This window comes from Enoplosus armatus, chromosome 19 (assembly GCF_043641665.1).
Source record: "Enoplosus armatus isolate fEnoArm2 chromosome 19, fEnoArm2.hap1, whole genome shotgun sequence".
NCBI lineage: Eukaryota > Metazoa > Chordata > Actinopteri > Centrarchiformes > Enoplosidae > Enoplosus > Enoplosus armatus.
In genome coordinates this window covers 1,346,568-1,368,543 of record NC_092198.1, presented here as the reverse complement: position 1 = coordinate 1,368,543, position 21,976 = coordinate 1,346,568, and the positions used below count along the sequence as shown (strand labels likewise).

The 21,976-nt window shown below is 43.1% G+C and overlaps 2 protein-coding genes across 5 annotated transcripts; one reads left to right on the top strand and one right to left on the bottom strand.

Moving 5' to 3' along the window:
• Positions 1-1,572: 1,572 nt before the first annotated feature.
• syncrip (synaptotagmin binding, cytoplasmic RNA interacting protein) lies at positions 1,573-9,421 on the bottom strand. 4 transcript variants are annotated; one of them, XM_070925349.1, is made up of 11 exons: positions 9,325-9,421; positions 8,485-8,644; positions 6,857-6,975; positions 6,507-6,728; positions 5,647-5,823; positions 5,177-5,312; positions 4,861-5,066; positions 4,463-4,612; positions 4,182-4,303; positions 3,709-4,090; positions 1,573-1,954 (listed from the first exon to the last, which is right to left on the bottom strand). In XM_070925349.1, the coding sequence occupies exons 1-11, from the start codon at positions 9,325-9,327 to the stop codon at positions 1,913-1,915; spliced, it is 1,719 nt and encodes a 572-aa protein (XP_070781450.1). In that variant the 5' UTR covers positions 9,328-9,421; the 3' UTR covers positions 1,573-1,912. The 4 variants fall into 4 exon arrangements, with proteins under 4 accessions (XP_070781450.1, XP_070781451.1, XP_070781449.1 ...); XM_070925350.1 differs by having other exon boundaries at positions 1,573-1,951; XM_070925348.1 differs by lacking the exon at positions 1,573-1,954 and adding an exon at positions 2,888-3,418 and having other exon boundaries at positions 3,552-4,090.
• A 1,664-nt stretch (positions 9,422-11,085) lies between these two features.
• On the top strand, positions 11,086-21,728 carry bub1 (BUB1 mitotic checkpoint serine/threonine kinase). Its single transcript, XM_070926285.1, has 24 exons — positions 11,086-11,163; positions 11,334-11,393; positions 11,590-11,731; positions 11,830-12,026; positions 12,277-12,317; positions 12,433-12,512; positions 12,600-12,649; positions 13,174-13,358; positions 13,477-13,595; positions 13,994-14,427; positions 14,765-14,805; positions 14,887-15,006; positions 15,321-15,431; positions 15,804-15,885; positions 16,124-16,202; positions 16,320-16,497; positions 16,664-16,730; positions 16,830-17,644; positions 17,791-17,891; positions 18,278-18,439; positions 18,522-18,679; positions 18,787-18,964; positions 19,121-19,227; positions 21,415-21,728. Exons 1-24 carry the CDS (start codon positions 11,141-11,143, stop codon positions 21,611-21,613), a joined length of 3,729 nt encoding a protein of 1,242 aa, XP_070782386.1. The 5' UTR covers positions 11,086-11,140; the 3' UTR covers positions 21,614-21,728.
• Positions 21,729-21,976: the final 248 nt, after the last annotated feature.

The window sequence follows — 21,976 nt, the reverse complement described above, 5'->3', positions numbered from 1 at the left end:
AATCCAATAAAAATACTTCTTCCTCCTCTGTGCCACAGAGCTCCATTGTTGTCCAAAAACTATTAAAAATACATCAATGAGCCACATGAGGCTGACATGTTCCTTCATTATCATGAACACACACACACACTATAGAACACCAAATGTGGATTAATCCGCCACTGAAAATAGTCCCCAAACGATGCACTATTTCCTCCTGTTCGAGGAACGTTTGATAAAAACTACAGTGACCAGCTGTTACTGAGCATTTAAAAAAAATGAGATTTTCAGTAGGAACCAATGGACCTGGAGCTGAGAACCACAGACAAGAGGTCAGATCGTATTAAAAGATGGACTGACATGTTGTCTTTTCATTAAAATAGTTTTATCTAATTAAGAAAAATACAGAATGAAGCCAGACTGATCATTTACATTTTATACTGGCCGTGTTTCATGTTCAAGGTGAATTTTCCTAAATTTTTGTTATTGGCTAAAAACAGAAGCTAATGAAGTTGTTGGGAGTGTCGTGCAAAGCAACTTGTGTAGCTGCATCTCTAACACGTAACAGTAAGTGTATTACTACACAACCTGTGAAACAAAACGTGGCCAAAAATGCAAAGTACATCACCAAAGCCTGTTACGTTCCCCAAAGTTCAAACATATCATGGATGGATTTGCTCCTTTAAATTCTTAACATTGACCTCCTGTATAATGTGTACACTGATCAGTGAAAGACATGAATTAACACCAGTTTACTCTATAATTTGTCACAACCACATATATGGCATGATAATCAGTCTATAGTGACATACTATGTGAAATGTATAATCATGCTTTTGCAATGAAATTAACTTAATCCACGCCACGTTTAGTTTGATTCCTAAACTTTTCAGGACCTAGAAATAAATTCATCTTCTTCTAGACCTGTTTAGAAACCTTAAATAAAAGGCAGCATCATTAGATGTCAGTGATCGTTCATGTTATGAACGAACACAGATGTTTGTGCAGAGACATCACTTTGCAAACATCCTTACATTGATGGGTACAAACAAAAACAAAAAATAAGACCGTGTTGCCATCGTGGAAGACAAAGGATGACTGGTTTCCAGGTATTTAAGAATTTACAAGGAAAAATAAACAACTTCAGTCTGTAAACTACATCACCACTCATTCTTTTATCAAGACAGCAAAGCTTGTTCAGGCTCATTTCAGGAGGATCAGCTAACATGCTAACAGTAGCTGTAGCCCACGTCAAGTCTCAACTGAGAACTAAAATTCAGTTCAAGTGCTCTGTTGCTGTTGTTGTCTGTGCATATCTCTGAGGTGGAGGGGTGGGATGGGGAGGGGGGGGTTGAACCCTGCCTCAGTTTCCTCAAGTACAAAATGGGGCAGAGCAGGCGAGTCCTCGAAACTGAGGTAGTTAACGGACCCTTGGTGGCTTTGGTTCTTAAAGAACCATTTCCTGGAATGCCCGACCTTCAACACCGGGTAATCCCACCTCAACGCTATCGCTCTGATAATCATAGATTATCACGTCTAGTCCATCACAAAGATGTAGTTTAAGAGCTCAAAAAACAAAACATTAGCATCAAGTTCCACTACACCAACCAACCACTCCAAACTTAAACAAAAAAGTGCAAAGACTTTTCCAGAGGGATGTCCATCATGAACTCAAGACTCAGTAAGTTTCAAATGGCATATTTGGGGCAGGGGGGTGCGGGACTGGGGCGTATAAACTTAAATGGCAACTCTTTCTTTAAAAAAAAAAAAAAAAAGAAGCAAGTTTTGCTCTTCTGATTATCTTCAAACATGGCAGTTTCAGGAGATCTGCTCCTTATAAAGGCTGGAATGCCATTGGACCACTGAGTCAGTTGACCTTACCATTCCATCCACTGGCAGCCTGCAGTGTGTGACGCCATACACGGGTCAGTCTTCATAGCGACACATCAGGACCGGCCTCGACCCCTTTTCCCTGCTAGTCAGGTAACAAAAGGAAGCAATTAGAGAATGGAAAACAGGATCATGTTACATCTACACACACATCTACTGTTCTGTGTCCCTCGTGCTCACACTCAAACTTAGTGTAACTGTAGAGGGAGAACTGTGTAACGAGGAAAACATGAATTTGCATACATTAGAAGACAAAGCATTCTCACAGCCTTGCACGCCCTCTCATTTAACATGCACATGTCAATGCCTTAAAGAGGACGACAAGCAGAGAATCGGCCTGTTTGGATCACAAAACTTAAATTGTTTGAGGTGCAGCAGATGAAAACGTGGACACGCTCAGACAGGCAGAGAGGAAAGAAGGGGGGGTAGGGGTTTAGAGCAGCCATTATATCTATAAAAGCAAACTGAACAAAAACACTACAAGCGAGTCATGCATGGCAGTTATCTTCCACAACAGCACAATATTAATCCTCCAGATAAACATGCAATATTAGTATCCAGGCCTTCAACAGCTAGGAAGATCCTTCTGGGACAAGGAAAAGCTTCACTTTGAAATTAATAAATCAAATTGTGCTTTTGTTCCCCCCACTAGTTACAATTGGGACCTGTATGGCAGACTTGTAAGGGGGCGGGGCTTACTCTTGCTGCTGCATTGACAGTGAATTTAGGACACCAATTTGTGAAACAGTTATGTTTTTGGACATGAGAGGAATTTGTGAAACATTTATGTTTTTGGACATGAGAGGAACTCATAAGGATGAAGTATGTCACTACACATACAGAGCACTTGAGATGCCAACTATAGAAGTAGGTGATTTGGAATTTGATGGCATGCAAGGTGACACTGTAACATGTGGCCAACATTGGCAAACCTTAAGTCCATTTTCTTCCACAAGGAGCCTTAAATTTGAAGGCAATTTGAAGAGAGAATTTGCCGAAACATGAATTTGCAACACAATTTGAAGTTTTGTACACGTGTGCGTGTATGTTTATTAAAGCAGACAAACAGCAAAGAATACAAGCCAAAATGTAAAGCCAAAAAATAGGACTACGATGGTCCTTTTTTTTTTTTTTTCTTTTCAATAACAAGACACGCATTACTTTGTGACAATACAAATTGTATTTTCATTTGTTTTAAATACATGTTTAGGAGACATATGCTTTGTTGCTGTTAGCTACTTAAAACATGGAAACCAGAATTTCTAAAAACATACATAAAGCTATAGCCAAATAGACAGCTCGAGCACATATTTGCATCTAAAATTTTTTTCAAACTTTGTTATGGAAAATCTTTTAAACGACCATCTTAAAAAAAATAAAAGGAAAAAAAATAAAACCAGTTCGCCAGAAACAGGTGGAAGTGTGACTACTGTTTGAGTCCAAGCGGATTATTAAAATATGTACAAAAAGATATCTTGCCAGATGTCACCAATTTTGCGGAAAAAACGCAGGCAACCGTATGGGATTGAGGGCCAATCAGATCAAGTCTCTAAATAAAAAGACAAAAACAAAAACAAACACGTATTTTGTTGTTATCAAAGCCCTACTGGTTTACTTCCACTGTTGCCCAAAAGAATCCTGATAAAATTCCTGGTTGTCGGATTTGTAACCGGAATAGTTACCAGAATGATCACCACCTTGGAGCGGTTGCTGAGCAATGGGTTGAGAGCCCCAGTTCTGATTATTGGTCTGGCGACGCTTGGAATCTGGCTGGTTGTACCCATCAGCTTTGCGCTTTCCTCCTACATTTCCACCGCGGCCACCCCGAGCACCACGTACCCCTCCTCGCCCTCTCGGCTGCACGGCTCCTCTTGCGCCCCGTCCGCCGCGGCCTGGTCCGGGCCCACCGCGCTGGGAGAAGTTGGCCCTGCCTCTGGGTGCCCCGGCGCCGCCACGTCCTCTGGCTGGAGAGGCCCCACCCCGGGAGCCCCTGTTGCCACCCCGCCCTCGGCTTGGGGCCTGGAAGTCGTCGTACCCGTAGTAGGGGTCATCGTAGCCGCCGCGGTAGTTGTGATAGTCATAGCCATAGTAGTCATAGTAGTCCTCATAACCATAGTAGTCAGGGGGGTAAGAATATCCACCCCGGTTGCCGCCTCTGCCCCGGCCTCTGACAGGAGGAGGCATATGGGGAGGGGGAGGGTAGTAATAATAGTCATCATACCTGATGAATGTGAGAAAGAAAGAAAGAATAAGAACAGAGTCAACAAAATGTAATGAATATCACTCAGAGGACGTGCTGAGACACTTCCTACATTTGTGTTTTGGCTGCTTGTCTCTGTGCTTTGCGCTCCTTCCTCTTCTGATCTGGTGGCTTGGCAAAAACAATCTCAATCGGCTCTCCCTCCAGCTCCTTCCCATTCATTTCTTCCAAGGCCTGAGGAAAGTCAGACACGTTTGTTAAGATTTCTGCAAATGTCCCAATTTATTATTTAGATTCAAGCAAAGTATATGATAACTAAAAGAAAAGTCACAGACTTCACGTCTGACCAACGATGTGGAAAAAACACAATACTGAACAATAGAAAATCCATACCTTCACTGCACCATCCCGCTCTTCAAAGTGAATGAAAGCGTAGTCTTTGAGCTTCTTAACTCGCTCCAGTTTTCCAAACTGACTAAAGGACGTCTCCAGGATCTCCTCTGTGACACCGTTGGCAAGATTTCTCACAAATAAAACCTTCACCTGCAAAATGGACAAAGGAGGTCAAATCTCACGTCAGACAACAGGTTTAAATGTACTGTATGAGCCATCATTTTATTTTTAGGGCGAGTACTCCAGAGATGCAATACGTTTTTCAGCTTAAAATTTTGATTACATGTGAACATTTGATGTCATTTACACCATTAAAACTGTAAGACTATGATATTACCATTTCTTCTTTAAAGTTTTTGTTGTATCCATCACACATCATCATGATTGTTGAAGCTCACCTTGGCCATGACCTCTGGGTCAGGGTCTTCGATGGGGTCAGCCCACTCCACTGTCACCACGTTGCCCCAAACCTTCACCTTGCCGCTCATTAGCCGGCGGCGAGCCTGAGCAGCTGTTTTATGGTCTTCATACTCCAGGAAGCAGAAGCCTCTGTTCTTCTTTTTGTCGTCAGGTTGATGGTACAGTATGACATCACTGAGGCCCTCTGGAAGTAAACAGAAACAAAGTAGAATGACTAACCTGCAGCAGCAGGTCATTACAAAGCACTATTACATGAACGTGATGTATAAAAACCACTAAATTAGATATTTTTACCTGTGACTTTAGCAAACTCTTCAACAATCTGTTCCTTTGTTTTACTCTTGGGAATGGAGCCAACAAATAGCCTGTTGTTGGCGACAGATATACACACCCCAATGTGCTTTCCAGGGCGAATCTCATGATTATTACACTGTAAAAAAGAAAAACAAAAAACATGAACCATATATTTGATGACAGAGATGACAAAAAACTATGTAGAGGTCAACTGCCTCCAACGTTTTGCTAACACAGCAAATCTATCTTCACCTATTTTTTCATCTACATGCTGGTCACTTTTTACTCTGTTTGACTATTTAGTTCCAAACTTCTGGTTGAATGTTAGTGGAGAATGCAGGGAATTTTGGCACGTTACTTGGCTGCTGAACAAATGCTACTGTCCCGACTCGATTCTTGTTTCGTCATTTTACGCCAGTTTCCCAGAAGAGAAGACGTTCTGCCGAATGGTGCATTCCTGACAAACTCACCAGCTTCACCGCCTCCTGGGCCGCTTCTTTAGTGCAGAACGTGACAAAGGCGTAGCCCCTGTTCAGGCCACTCAGTGGGTCCATCATTAGCCTGAGGTCCCAGATAGGCCCAGCCTTCTCAAAGAGAGGAACCAGCTCATCTTCAAACAAGTCACGGGGAATCTTCCCGACAAATATCTAGGGGGAAATTAAAAAAACATGAGATTCAAAGATCTCATTTACAGACTTGCCTCCTATTAAGCAGGAAAAACTGGGGAAAAAAAATCTATACAAAGACAAGAGTCATTTTAAGAGAATATTCACAAGGATGTGATCCTTGTGGATGTTCCCCCCTTAAAACTACCATAAAATGTCTGCTGATACAAAACCTAGTGTTCTTGTACATTTCAGCCACTAACCACTTAAGAGTCAACAGAAAAACTATTTTTTTTGTTAAGTTCAGATGAGCGAAAAATCCAACCAACCTGTCCTGTCATACAAACAGACTAGAGGTATGTAAAGTATGAAGTTGTCCGGGAGAGACACAATTATCTTTGTACAAAGTTGTGCAGTTCACAGATCCATAGTGAACATTGTTGTTTACAAGGTCTACACTCATACGTCTTAACTTCAACATTTGAAGTGATATGCAAAATATTTGTGGATAACATCCCAGTAGAGTCTGCCAATGTTGCTTAATATGTATAAATTCTAACGAGTATCGAGGCTGAAAATGAATAATTCTAATACTACGGTTCTTAGTGCGCAATAAGATCAGATGATAACAATTCATATTTGATTTTTCCCAGTTAAAGACAACACAAGTTCAGTTTCAAACCCTGGCTGACAGTCTGATTTACTCTTAACATGACGAGGTGTACCTCTGTTCCAACATTGGGTTGGGCACCTGAGTACACCGACTCAGGTGGGGGCCCGCCATACTTCCGCTGGCCTGTTGTTACGTCAAGTGTGTAGTCGGTTCTGTCCAGGAGTTCTTTGATTTTAGCCTCATCTGGTCCTTTAGTGGAATCTGAAACTTTAGTCCCTTGTTTCTCCCTCTGCCTGTAAGTCTTCATTACCCCACAGAGAAAGGCACTTTTGTTCTGGAAGAGACAAGAACTGTGTTAGAAAATTACTCTTGTCACTTTTTAAACTAATAGTAGGCAACATATATTGTCCTAAAACAACATTTTCACAAAGACCCCTTTGTCTGTCAGATGATTACACTTACTTGCACGTGTGACAGATCACTTTCTTTGAACTGGACCAGCACTTGCAAGGCTCCCTCCTCATTGAATTCTTTCAAAGCTTCAAGAGCCCTTTCGTCTAGGTCACTATGTGCTACTAGGCCTGATGAGCACAACAAATAAATATTGTAAATATGGTGTAAAAAAAACAGAAGGACAGACATGATCATCTGAGCAGGTTAGCACTGAGAATCACAGGAAATATGACTCACGCAGCTATGAAGCAGTTGCACAATAGAGGCTTAATGATAATTGATCTGTACCAGAAGGAACCAAAGAAAATGATAGCTGAACACGTGTTAAGTTTCATTATGTATGCTCCTGTTTTACAGTCCCATACAGTGCCAAGTTTCAATACAATCATCTCCTCAAGACATGCAGCAGAATTCACCTGGTCCAGGACAGTGTAATGCATACGAAGTATGCTATTAAATTTTAATTTCAAGATCCTGTAAAACTCTTCAAACAAACACCTCTTTCTATCAGCGGTCATTTTAACCATGCTCTGGATAACATCCTTGTGGCTCCTTCGGCTCCTGCACAAAGAGTACAATTCACCTGCTGCAGCCAGACAGCTGCTCTATTGTTTCTGCATATGTCACAGTACCAGCTGGCTTCAATCTACCTTCCTTGAACCCTTTATGGCAACACCCATCCTTTCATCCATTCAACCCAGTTTCTGTGCTTAACAGCATAACAATATAACAACCCAAAGCAACTTATTGATGTGCAACTACGAAGATACTTTGGATTATTAATTAGCCCCTCATGACTTTATCTAAAGAGGGGTGACTTATTATTGAACTTGTGACAATGCAGGAAAGAAGATGCACACCAAACCAGCGGTTAGAGAAATTCCCTTTTAGCTGCAAACTACTTACTCCCTTTGTCAGCCTGCTGCTCAAATGATTAGTGCAACAACTTTTAACAAGGGTCTCATTTACAGTTATTAGCTAATTATACAACAGAGGAATTAATGATGAGTGAGTGGTATTTCACTTCCCAGGTCATCTTTGATTTAAGCAATCAATATTAAAAGGGCAAGTCTGGTGATCCTTCCGACTGTCAACGAATCCCTTGTAATGACTAAAACCAGTGATGTGTTAGTCCTTCTCTCAATGCTTTGAGGCTTTCCTACCCTGTCTCTTGTCAAAAATGTATTTAAAAAGGCTAAATTATTTCATAAGAGGTTATTCACAATTAACACTCGGACAAGAGTTAATAGTGCATTTGGAGTGGACTAATACACATTTGGTGAGCTACTGAATATTGTAGTGTATTGTATAATATAGTGTCAAAATAAACTACAGTGTGTGTGATAATGAAGGAGCATGTCACCCAGTGCAACAGTGACAATGGAGCTCTATGGCACAGAAGAAGATGTATCAGGCTTTAGACACATAAGTTACTTATTTCAGGTGCATTGGCCCTACACAATACAAAACAAATATGTAGAGATGATCAATAACAAAGATCATCCTCAATAATTCCATCTCTGACATGTTGTGTGTGTTAACAGTGTGGTGATGCCCTACCTTGGTATGTTTTTCTCACAGCAGTTAAAGGCGAAAGACAATGGCAGAATACACCCCGAGATTAAACTTCTGCTTACCTGCTACGTAAAGTTCATCTAGTTTCTCAGCAACTTTCTGAGGTAAACAAGCTTCCAGTAAAGCTGGGAAATGTTCCGACTGGGTCACCGCTGCTGTAGTGTCCATTGGTTCCTCCGTTCCGTTCCCGTTTACATGATCTGTGGCCATGTCTCCAGACATCTGTGCAGGTGAGATTGTTGCAGAATTACCAACGGCACCACTGAAGTTACAAGATTAACTGAAGCCGCAAACTATGTGTGCGGTTTGGCGCCATCGTTCAAGACTGTACACCGTTGACAAACTGTAACGTTATCCGAGTGGTGTCTGTGATCACTGCACGCAAGTACGAAACACAAACAGCATTTGGGTCGCACGTCTGATACTCGGTTAAAGGGAGGGATGCAGTTCACGCTACCCTGCCTCCAATTTATACAAAATAAAAATAATCTCCGGGTAAATCCAGCTGGTCTCCAAACATCCACCACGCCTCTGTTAGCTCATGTTAGCGAGCGTCGCTGGCTGGTGCTGATCACAGGCCCCGGTCTTCACAGCGCGCGTGGAGGTGCAAACCGAAAGAGGTTAACGTTAAATAATAAAAATCACAGAAAAATAATTTCAGGAATTTCTGTTCTCTAAATTTGGTGTACATAATCCATGCATACCACATCTGTTTAACCGGTCGTCAATCAAAGCGGGCCCATTTTTCAAAATGCCGGCTAGCCATGTAAACGAGCTGCCGAGCAGCTAACACTGGCCGGTCGTGCAACGCATCTAATATTGATGTGCACAGAGCACTAAGCTAACTCAACAACAAAACAACATGTTTCCGATGTACACCAGTCAGCTCGTTGTGTACATACCATGCGAATCTAAATTTGGATGCACAATGCTAATCCGCCGTGTTGAAGTTGTTTCAGATAAAGGAAAATATTCACGCCGGTGCTTTTCAGGTTGGTTTCTTTACTCCCGGTGAAACAAAATGGCGGCGACATAACGTCGCGAGCTCTGCTTCTTGACTGTATGTAAGGGGTTTCTTAAACGTCTTCTCACGGGCTGCTCAGTTTTCATACATCCGGCCGACAGTCACACTGACCCAGTGACTGATTTTTTATTTTATTTATGTATTTATTTATTTACAGCTTTTATCGCGACGCTGGCATCGATTAACTTGACTTTGACACGATAATAAAGCTACAAATATCTCGTAGTATCATCGTGGTTTAGACTTAGCTGGCTTTATGCTAATTATAAACCCTTGTTGCTGCATTTTGCATGTCTTCACCCATACTGTCTCTGGTCTTCACTTCCAACAACATCTTTTTTTACGGCAAAGTCCTGTATTTATTATCTATTACTAATTTTGTGCTGTACATTAGAGGTGTAAATTAAACACTACGTTTTCAGTGAAAATTAAATTTTCTCTACGAGTAGCGACTTTTATTTTGAAAACTCAACCCGGAAAAGACAAATAGAGTACATTTCTCATTATACTAAAGGCGAAATATTCATGAGGGGAAACATTGATTTTGTGGTATATTTTGATTTTACTGACTAAACGTTTTATTCAATTTGATTAAAAAATAAGGGAATTAACTAAATCTCTTCAATGCATTTAGATATAAAACACGTTTTGGTTTGTTTATTTATTTCTTAATTTTCGTCTTGTTTTCTACCGTTCAACATGAATGTACTATGAACATGTATTATTAAAGTGATGGCTTTCAATGTTTGTAATGTTGTACAATATAGGGTAGAAACTTCAGCTAGGCTGTATTTAAAATAGTATCACTCCAAATCTCCAGGTGGTTAACTAAATTTTCAATCAAAGATTTAAAGAAAAATGTCTAGTGACACTGTTTTGAATAGAGTAGAGGCAGCTTTATTATATGTGTAATGGTGGAAAATTGCCTGTGGCCCAACTGGCCATTCATTAAAGCATTAAAACATTCCCACATACCACATATCAGCAATACAATATGAATACTCCAAGCAATAAAATACAATATTTAGTATTAAAGAAAAGCTAAAACTGAGTTTCCTTGCCTGTGGGATAAATTATTTCTTATATACATTCTTTTTTTTTTTTTTAATTACATTCCTAATTGTGGTGCCATATCAACACAAGTCTGGGCAAAAATGTAGAAAATGAGACCTAGACTTCAGTTCTTACATGTATGCATATTTATCCCTCTCTCTTCTTCTACATGTCAACCCAACAGCGACAGTAAAGATAAATAGTTTCCTTTTCAATCAACATAAATGTGAAAATGTTCAATATCCCACCTAATCCTCTTAAAAACTGGATGTAATAAGGTGAAGAAGTTGTCTTCTGTATTACTGACACATTATGTATCATAGTTTTGTGGCAATTTTATTTGCTATTATCTATTGAAAGTTTCAGCTTTTTCTCTTCAATGTTGTCTATTTTTACCCCGGAAACGTCGTCACACCCTGGGGGCGTGGTTTTCCGATACAACGTGGAATGCTCGCGTTGCTATTGGCTGAGCGCGAAATTTCAAATGTATTAGGAACAGCGGCTCGCCAGGGGATAGAAACAAACGTAACGATGCAAGTGATCTGCGTTAACGAAATTGATTTGTAAAGCCGGTTCATTGGTCGGAAGCAACACACGAGTTAGTTTATTTGACTTTTTCTTTTTCTTTTTTACTGTGCGAAATGGATATTCCCACTTATTTACAGTAAGTCAACCTCAGCTGCTTGGACATTAACGTTCCCAGGTGTTAGCTTCATGCTAGCGGATAGCTGTAGCGGTGCAGATGTACCGCTGAATTGTAACTCATTTATAAAGTACATACCTTTTAGACATTGCACTGCCTTCCTGTAATTCTGCCTACATTCCTCATTTTAGGTGTTTTGTAAGCAGTTTGAGCTCATATACAGGAGACGACCCACTGGATCGATGGGACAAGTGAGTAATTTGACTGGTCTAAGTTAGCATTAGCTAGCTAACTATGTAGGAAACAAAGCTGACAGTTAACAGTAGCAGTCCCACACCCACTTGCCATTTCATTGCAAAAGTGCTCCACGTTACTGCACTTGAATAACAGATGCATGACTGACAGCTGAGCGAGTACTGAATGCACGCTTCCCTGTATGTTTCATAGGTTTGTGGAGTATCTGGAGCAAAGACTCCCTGCGGGCGGTGGCAGCGGCATGTCGCTGGTGTTTGACAGTCTGGTACAGAGATTTTTGAATGTCGAGCAATACGCAAATGACATCAGATATGTGAACTACTGCATCAAATGCGTAAGTCTGACTAAAATATGACATTATTATGCAGCAGTCACACAACTAGAGTTGGTTTGTTATTCAGACTGCATTTCTTCCTTTTAACTGTCTTACAGGCGAGTTATTATTCCGACCCCATTGCGCTGTACAGTCACGTCTACAGTAAAGGCATCGGCACCAGGACTGCTGCCCTCTATGTGGCCTGGGCACAGCAGTTTGAACAAAGGGGGCTGAATGAACAGGCCGATGCTGTGTACCAGACAGCGATGGAGAACCAAGCCCAGCCAGCCGACACTGTTCTTAATGAGCACAGGTAACAACAAAGAAACAGACCCTATAGATACAGCACAGAGCTGCTGCTGGGGGTAAATGTCTGGGGGTTCTTTACCCTTCTGGAGAGTCAATTTAATGGGCCAGGACTGGTGGTTATAACATTTCAGGAGTGCACAGACATCAGACAGACTGTTCCTGTTTTATCTTACTCATACTCCTAACTAGGTATACATAGTGGTTTGAGTGTGTACATTCGCAACAATAACTAAAAAACAAAATCTGATCTGCAGGCAGTTTCAAATAAGAACCGGAAGCCAGACACCAGTATCGGGTAAGAGTGTATTTACTTGCTTGTTTGCTTATTAAAAATTATTTAATTTGTGTCTTTAAAGTGTTGTATATATTTTGCGAGCTACTAACTGTTTGATTTTGATTTTTTTGTAAAGCAGGAGGTCGAAACCCGTTGCAAAACTCCCATTTAACCAATCAGATGTCATCCCACAGAGAACCTGTAGCTCAAAACAAGGTGTGTGTTTCTTATTCCATAATGATCATTTAATAACGCCAATGTCTGCTTTTCAAATCAAGTAATAATCTTTGTCCTCTGTTACAGGCCTCTGGGGATTATCTATCCAAACCACCCACAAATAGAACCACCATAATGTAAGTTACTTTTAGTTGTTTCATATTAGTTTTCTGTGTATTTTTGGTTCTAAGTGCATTACAGTCATGAGAATGATGCACACTGGCCCCTTTTCTCACATTACAGATGAATATAAAACTTCATAAACAAACGTCAATACAAGTGTTTGTGTGTCTGCTCCCAAAAACTGCTAGAGAGGTGCCAACCACCAGCTGTCAGTAGAGGGCGCATCACCAGCAGAAATAAGATGTTTTGATGGACAAACAAATGAAAAAAGACACAAAACCAGAATAAATGCATTGCATTTAAAATAACTTTATGATGACTGAGTAAGGAATGTGATTAAAAATAGAAATGAATCCCTCCTCTGATGTTTTTATTTTGAAGTAGACCCCCTCCTGAAACAGCATCTGTTTTATTCACATAACACTAGGTCATTTTTGGCAGGACAACCACATCTCTTGAAATTAAAAATCGACCATCCTTTAATTCAATTTGACTATTCTCTCTAATATACAGTATATATCTCCTTTCTCCCCCACAGAGTCTCTCGCTCTGAGACTTCGGGGGCGATTCCCTCCAGTCACGGCTCCAGTGTTCAGACTGTGGCAGCGTACATGAAGGACGAACTGGTCTGTGAAGGATCTGAATTATGCTTTGAGGAGGTCCGAGCAGAAAAATACTTCCGCAAGCTCCGGGAGAAGCAGGAAATGGAGCACAGAGAAATCAGTAAGCTGATGGTTTATAAATCCAACTGCAGTGGAAACAGAATCTAATCTGCTCTGAGATGATTAAGGGTTTAAAACATCCACGTTTCCTCTAACTTCTCTTTTTGTTTTGTTTGAAGTGGAGAAGAGGCTGAGGGAGCAGGAGGAGGGCATCCTGACCATTAAATGTATGTTGGACAAAGTAAACCAGGATCTGGAGGCCTTTGGAGGTCTAACCAGCCAGGCGTCATCACAGAGGGTGAGAATGCAAATTCACGTGATGTTGTTATTTTCTTTAAAAACCACGATGCATTTAATCAGGTTAGGCCCGAAACACAACCTCTCTATGGGAGTAAATGTGGACTCTCTTGCATTGTGTGATGAATGACGCACAAACTGGCACGTTGGCTGTGACCAGCCGTTTATTCTGGGAACAACAGGATGATATTGAGTCCTTCGCAGCCCTTTTCATGGAAATACACAGGGACACTGCGGCATTAGACCCTGGTATACCTCTTTGCAGTTTTACTTTTACATTTGAAATGTAACATTTAAACAAAGAACACAATGCACTTTTGTGGGTCTGTTTCAATTGTTTAACTCTGTGAAAACAGGATAACTTACATGAACCCCCAACCTTTGTTTTCTTTGCTACAGCTGCCTGTAGTCGAAACAGCCTCCAGTATGAACCCTAATCCTACCCAGCAGGCCTTTGGGCGTCCGCGACCTTCAAATCGCCTGAGCAGCAGACGCTCTCTCGGCTTGAGATTACACACCGAGCCGACCTTCATCCAAGAGGCCTCTGCCGTCCCTGAACCTCCTCAGCAGCAGAACAGCGGCAGGGCAGCTGACGCTCTGTCCCTTCATCCCTCTGTCCTGGCTGACAGGAGCATTCACTTACCACAATCTGCGCCGACTCCCGTGTCCACGGACCGCGTGCCTGTCGTCCAGACCTCGATGCTTCGGCCTGTCAGCTTTGAGCAGATGAACCCGTCGCTCCACAGACCCGCCTGCATCTCTGCTGTGAACACTGATGTTCAGCCTAGCAGCCTGGAGAACTGTCGACCTCAGGAGCACCACACCACGCATCAGTGAGTAGCTTCTAAATGACGTCAGGGGCTTCATGCAATATTTGGATTCTACTGTGTCATTCAAGAAGAGCAGCCGGTTGCTGTAATTTATGTTTTTACATTCAGTGTGTCATTATCTCTGATGTCCATTGTGAATGGACGTCCATAAAGACGAAAGACGCTCCTTTATAACCCCAGAGCCTGAGAATCATCCACTTTTTCTTCACTACTATAGCAACAGATATGAATATGGTCAGCAGTGGCACCAATACCAGACCAGTGCATTGCAAACAACAAACTGTAAGTTGTTGTAATTGTATTACTCTAAATTGCCTTCTCAATCTGTTTCCCCCCTCAGGGATGTCGGTCACCCCCCAGAGCCCGAGGAGAGACTCAATAGTAAGTAAACCGGTTCGAGAGCGAGCCCTCGAATCTAATCGAAGCTTCTGAATGTTTTCAAACCTCCTGTCTGTCTCTCAGTGTCACAGGGCGGCACAGGTAACCTGTCTCACGTCACTCCCAACACGTCACTGGGCTTCGTTCAGGCCACACCATCACGGGTGCTGCCATCACCCACTGTCAACACACGGGAAGCACTGGGTGAGCACAACAGCCTCTGCGCTTTAGGTGAAATGTTGGGGACATTTCTTTATGCTGTGGGGGGGGTTTCTGTTTCACCAGGTAGTTAAAGAGAGAGTGAACCCAGTTGGGGTCCAGTAGGGCCGCTAAAGTCCAGGACTTTCTTCCTGCTCACTTTTGATGTTTTCAGCTGATTCAAGACGTCAGCTTTATTGATGTTGTCTTCCAGATGTCCTACAGTCCATCAAAGTCCACTTTCTGGTGGCAGTGCACCAAATCCTGTTGCACTTTTGTTTTACGGTGAATAACATTGAATCTGGTTTTGTATCATCCAGACGTGATAATGGACATGTTCCAGGCCCCGACCCTCCTAGAAGACCCGTTCAACAACACATCAGTGCTCCACACCGCTGAGAAGGAGGCTGATCCTGGATACCCAAGAACTGGTAAATATGCCGTAAACAGGACATTTATAAAGGTTTTATTCTATCGAATCTGTCCGTAGACCAGCATCCAAAGTTAACTTCATGACTTACTGACCAGGTGTTTGTAAAAACACAAGCTAAAGGCAGAGAATCATTTGCCAGATTATCAAAATCATTAATTTAGCCTCTTCACAATAAAAAGTCGTCCTGCCTGTTTTTAGTGCTGTTTACTGTGTTGAAACTAAGACGAATCCAAATGAATTTGAAATGTGCTCACGGATCAATACAATGAATCCAGATGGTAATTGATGATGAAGTGCAGTGGAATTTAAATTATACAGTTTTCCTGCAGATTTCTGCCAGTTAACTGAATTCTTCTTCTTTTTTTTGAAGGAGGCCTCGTCTCTTTCACCAAGCCCTCGACTGCAGCCCTGTTCACCGTCTTCCAGGATGACACTGACAAAGAAAATGGCAGGTAAATATGGAAACCAGAGAGCCAGAAACTCACAATGTGAACATCCTCAATGTGTCCTGCAAAACTAAAGATGTTCTGAAGGAGCTGCATTTCTATCCAAACTACACATATGTACATCTTTAACATTAAGTCTTATTATATGCTTTGCTGTGGTTCTATGATGAAATAAACAATTAGAATGAACATTTATGACATTGAACGGTGTTCCTATGATTTTGTCCCTCTTTGCTCTGTTCAGTGTTGCTGCTCCCTCTGCGGTTGAGAAGTCTAAACCAATCAGAGCTCTGGCTGAAATCCCAGTGTCTAACAAACCTAATGTGAGTATGAAGAAAACGGACTCATTTGAACCACGCTGTATTAAATACATAGATATTGTATAAAGCAGCTCTTTGTGTTGCCAACACGTTGCCTGGCTGTCTGTGTTTGCTGATCAGGACACTCCTTCGGACCTGATGCCGGATGAGAGCACCATGTGGGGCGCTCGCTACAACTCCCTGAACTCGCTGGCTGCTTGTCCCAACAGCACCACAGACTTCGCCATGTTGGCTCAGTTTGTCTCCACCCCCTTCACACACAAAACTCCTTTTAACGGCAACTTTTTCGAGGACCAAGGTACAGGACCTGGACCCACACACACTTCCATCTATGTTCTCTTTCTGTCAGACCTGAACAGTCGGGCTCAACTAAACCGATTCCAATACAACTTCCGTACAGCGCATCTTCGGCCTTCCTACTGAACATGGTCTCTTTGGTCTTAATGTCTTTCTCTTCTCTCCAGAGAACAACTGTGAAGGTGGTGATGCTGATGACGACGCTTTTATCAGACGTCAGCCCAAAAAACTCAGGTAACCACTCTGTCCCTGCTCGATCCTCAGGTCTTTAGGTCTTAGGTATTCAGGGTATCTGTGATCTGTGATATACTGTATGTGTTCTGCCCCCCCCAGCCCCATCATGGAGCAGAGTCCGTCAAATGAGAAGCTCTCTGAAACAGCCATCAGTCAGCTTGTGCCGTCCTCTGAGAGACACGGCACCATCGTCGGTGAAGGGCTTGCCGCAGCCCAGCTCTGCTTGACCTCCTCCATCACCATGGTGCAGCCCCCCCCTCCTGCCGTTCTCTCCTTCAGAGACCAGACTATCTGTCCCACCGACTCCTCCATCACCAGAACCGCAGCGCCCTGCTGGGAAGTGTACACGAGCCCCGAGCGGCCTCCCAACCAGGCTTCTCTGGTCTCGCAGCTGCCTGAGAGTTCAGTCAGACCCAGAAGTGAACCTTTCACAATCATGGAGGATTCAGACCAACCCGCCCATGAACAAGTCCGTGATGTCCCCATGAGCCCAGAGTGTGCTGTCAAACCAGACTGGCTGGCTGTCAGAAGCCCCGAGGCTAAAGTCGACCTGGACCTGGACGCCTTCCTGAGTCCCCGTCGGCTCAGTAAAGCGGACATTGTCCCCAGCAAGAGCCTGGACGTCCCCATGAGTCCAGAACAGCCACAGCTCTGCGCCGACGTGCCCATGAGCCCGATGCAGCCGCCACCGTTCAGCACTGTGGATGAGCCCATGACGAGTCCGGACAGAGGGCTGAGGCTAAACACAGCACCAGCCGGGACGGCTGCCGTCCACTTGGTGCCAGATCCCTGGGATGACAAACTGATCTCTGATCTGCTGTCAGGACTCGCCTCACCTCTCACTTCTCACCCCTGTTGCATCACCTGGCAGTGCAACGTACCCAGCATCACACCAAAGATGACCATCAGCATGGGTAAGCTGACTGATTTACATATTTCTTATTCTCTTGAAGGAGAAGTTTAACTTTTGGAAAATACTCGTTCTTGCTCAGAACTGGATGAGAAGATTGATTCTAGTCTGGCTGTGCTGCTTGAATTGAAAACATTTTCCTTCTGACAGGAAAGGCGTCCCTGCGCGTCGACTGCGTCCTCGGAGAAGGTGCTTTTGCGACCGTCTACCAGGCCACTGACCCCGTGACCTCAGAGAGGATGGTGTTAAAGGTGAGATGGTGGTGACTGTAGATAAAGACCCAGTCCCTCTGTGACCTCTGCACTCCGCACACGTCTACATATTTGTTTACATTGTTTTACCTGTCGTCCAGCAGCGGCTTGTATCTTCATAGGTATGTTTGTGAGTTTGTGATCTTGCGGATGTCTTCTGTCTCGTGTGCAGAGGTCACAGATGTGACTGAAGGACCTTGCTTTGTCTTTGGTAGAGCAAATGTCTCGGGGAATAGATGGATGGAATACTTCATTTGGCTCAGGATGTCTGCAGCTTCACAATAAGAGCGTTTTTAGTTTTCTCTGTATTAAATGTTAAATCACTTTTTGCTTCATGTTCACAGTGAGTATCTGAGCCCTCTGCCTCTCTCTCGCTGTCACTGCAGGTTCAGAAGCCAGCCAATCCCTGGGAGTTTCACATCAACACTCAGCTGGACGCTCGGCTGCAGCCCGACGTCCGCCACCTTTACAGCAACCTTCGCTCTGCTCACCTCTTCCGCAATGGAAGTGTGCTGCTTGGGGAGCTTCACAACTACGGCACTCTGCTGGTACAAAGACAACGTGACATGAACATAAACGCCATCCGTTTCTCTTATCCTTCGTATGCTGAAGCTGTGGCTCCTCTTTCAGAACGCAGTGAACATCTATAAAACCCTGAGTGACAAGGTGATGCCTCAGCCTCTCGTCCTGTACTTCACCACCTGCATCCTGAACATGGTGGAGCAGCTGCACAACATCCACGTCGTCCACGCCGACATCAAACCCGACAATTTCCTGCTAGGAGAGAGGTAACAATCTCTCCGCACGCTGCTTATCACTGTGAAATTCACCATTTCCACAGTAACGGCGGGGCAGGAATCAGGAAGTCATCGTCCGTACTGCTGTTGTGTTTCAGGTTCTTGGAGAACAAGTGTTTTGAGTCTGAGAACGTGGACCACGGCCTCGTCCTCATCGACCTCGGACAGAGCATCGACATGGAGCTTTTCCCAGAAGGCACTGCTTTCACCGCCAAGTGTTTGACGTCAGGCTTCCAGTGTACCGAGATGCTCAGTGGGAAACCCTGGACCTATCAGGTGAGGACGTACAGGATGTCTATTCCTGCAATTACACCAGAAAATCATCTTGTTTTATCATGTTTTTGTTAGATTGAAAGTCTTCATGCCTCATATTTTCTATTAATACAGCAGTACAGAAACAGTAGCAGGTCTCACGGTGTCTTGTGTTTTTAGACGGATTACTTTGGAATAGCAGGGACCGTCTACTGCATGCTGTTTGGGACGTACATGCAAGTCTCGAATGAAGACGGTGTGTGGAAGACAAACGGTGTATTCAGAAGGTAATTCATTTTGTTATGTTTCTTTATGGCATTTACATATTTATTGAAATGATTTTCCATAAATAACAGACCTGTATTGGTAAGATATTGCCTGTCATTCAGCTCGACGACCACAAAGCAGATTTATTGTTTGGTTTTCTCGCGGCTCACTGTGGCTGCTGCCCACTGAAACTGATCCACTGTCAGAAAGTGACTGTGGACAATCGCTGTCAGCAACTAACCTCAGCAACAAATACATTGTGCTTCCTGTGACTGCTTCACAATAAAAGCCGCTCTGAGTTTTACCAATGGAATGCTTTATACAGTGGCTTGCAAAAGTATTCAGCCCCCTTGAACTTTTCCACATTTTGTCACGTTACGACCACAAACAGAAATATATTTTATTGGAATTTTATGTGAAAGACCAACACAAAGTGGCGCACAATTGTGAAGTAGAAAGAAAATTATACATGATTAAAAAAAAAATTTACAAATAAAAAACTGAAAAGTACGGTGTGCAAAAGTATTCAGCCCCCCTGAGTCAATACTTTGTGGAACCGCCTTTTGCTGCAATTACAGCTGCAAGTCTTTTGGGGTATGTCTCTACCAGCTTTGCACATCGAGAGACTGAAATTTTTGCCCATTCTTCCTTGCAAAACAGCTCAAGCTCAGTCAGATTAGGTGGAGAGCGTTTGTGAACGGCAGTTTTCAGATCTTGCCACAGATTCTCGATTGGATTTAGGTCTGGACTTTGACTGGGCCATTCTAATACATGAATATGTTTTGTTTTAAACCATTCCATTGTAGCCCTGGCTTTATGTTTAGGGTCGTTGTCCTGCTGGAAGGTGAACCTCCGCCCCAGTCTCAAGTCTTTTGCAGACTCCAACAGGTTTTCTTCCAAGATTGCCCTGTATTTGGCTCCATCCATCTTCCCATCAACTCTGACCATCTTCCCTGTCCCTGCTGAAGAGAAGCACCCCCAGAGCATGATGCTGCCACCACCATGTTTGACAGTGGGGATGGTGTGTTTAGAGTGATGTGCAGTGTTAGTTTTCCGCCACACATAGCGTTTTGCATTTAGGCCAAAAAGTTCAATTTTGGTCTCATCTGACCAGAGCACCTTCTTCCACATGTTTGCTGTGTCTCCCATATGGCTTCTGGCAAACTGCAAACGGGACTTCTTATGGTTTTCTTTTAACAATGGCTTTCTTCTTGCCACTCTTCCATAAAGGCCAGATTTGTGCAGCGCACGACTAATAGTTGTCCTGTGGACAGATTCCCCCACCTGAGCTGTGGATCTCTGCAGTTCGTCGAGAGTCACCATGGGCCTCTTGGCTGCATCTCTGATCAGTGCTCTCCTTGTTCGGCCTGTAAGTTTAGGTGGACGGCCGTGTCTTGGTAGGTTTGCAGTTGTGCCATACAATTTCCATTTCCGGATGATGGATTGAACAGCGCTCCGTGAGATGTTCAAAGCTTGGGAAATCTTTTTATAGCCTAACCCTGCTTTAAACTTCTCCACAACTTTATCCCTGACCTGTCTGGTGTGTTCCTTGGACATCATGATGCTGTTTGCTCCCCAATATTCTCTTAACAAACCTCTGAGGCCGTCACAGAACAGCTGTATTTCTACTCAGATTAGATTACACACAGGTGGACTCTATTTAGTCATTAGGTCAACATTCGATCATTCAGCAATCATCAGGCAACTTCTGAAGGCAATTGGTTACACTCAGAGAAAAGGGGGCTGAATACTTTTGCACACCGTACTTTTCAGTTTTTTATTTGTAATTTTTTTTTAAAATCATATATAATTTTCTTTCTACTTCACAATTGTGTGCCACTTTGTGTTGGTCTTTCACATAAAATTCCAATAAAATATATTTAGATTTGTGGTCGTAACGTGACAAAATGTGGAAAAGTTCAAGGGGGCTGAATACTTTTGCAAGCCACTGTATGCGGAGCAGCAGCTGGATCTTCCGTTAGCATTAGCATTAGCAGTAACGAGATCCAGCTCTGCTACAGCTGTTGGACAGTGAACAGTAAACAATGAGGCTGATGTCAATGAGATAAAATTACAGTTTTGTTTTCCTGTGAATCTCTCGTGCGTAGATAAGCAATCTGAATCCAGCATGGGACCGGCGGACTCCGCCACTAACAGTGAAAACTACTATGTGGAGATGTTCCATGTTTTCCATCTCTGTTCCACAGGAACCCCCACAGCGACTTGTGGCAGGAGTTGTTCCACACTCTGCTGAACGTGCCGGACTGCAGCTCTCTGCCGAGCCTCCGGAGGCTCCGCTGCAAGCTGACGTCCGTCCTGCAGCAGGACTACAGCAGAAAACTGCCCTCGCTCAAGAGCCGCCTGGTGGTTCTGCTGCTGGAGAGCCGCAAGGCAGCTCGGAGATGACGAGAGCGCCGCCGAGAGCCTGAGACAGAGCTCCTCCTTCACTGTTTCATTTTAAAATGTTGTTAAATATCACTGGAGGAGGATTTCAGCTACTGATCAGAATTTGTACATATAAAAGGTGTAATTATATGTAGTTGCTTTTTTAATTTCACGGTATTTGCTTCCAAATTATTTGACTTCTGAGAGTCAAAACCATTAAAATTTGTGTTGAAATGTCGCAGATTATCTTCATTTCTGGTGTTTTATTTTTACTGTGTTTATTAGTTTTTAACCTGAGTTAAATTTGGCTACAATAATTGTTTTAATATCGGAGGCCTCGACATGCACATCGTTCTCACTGGATTTATATTTACACTTTATAGA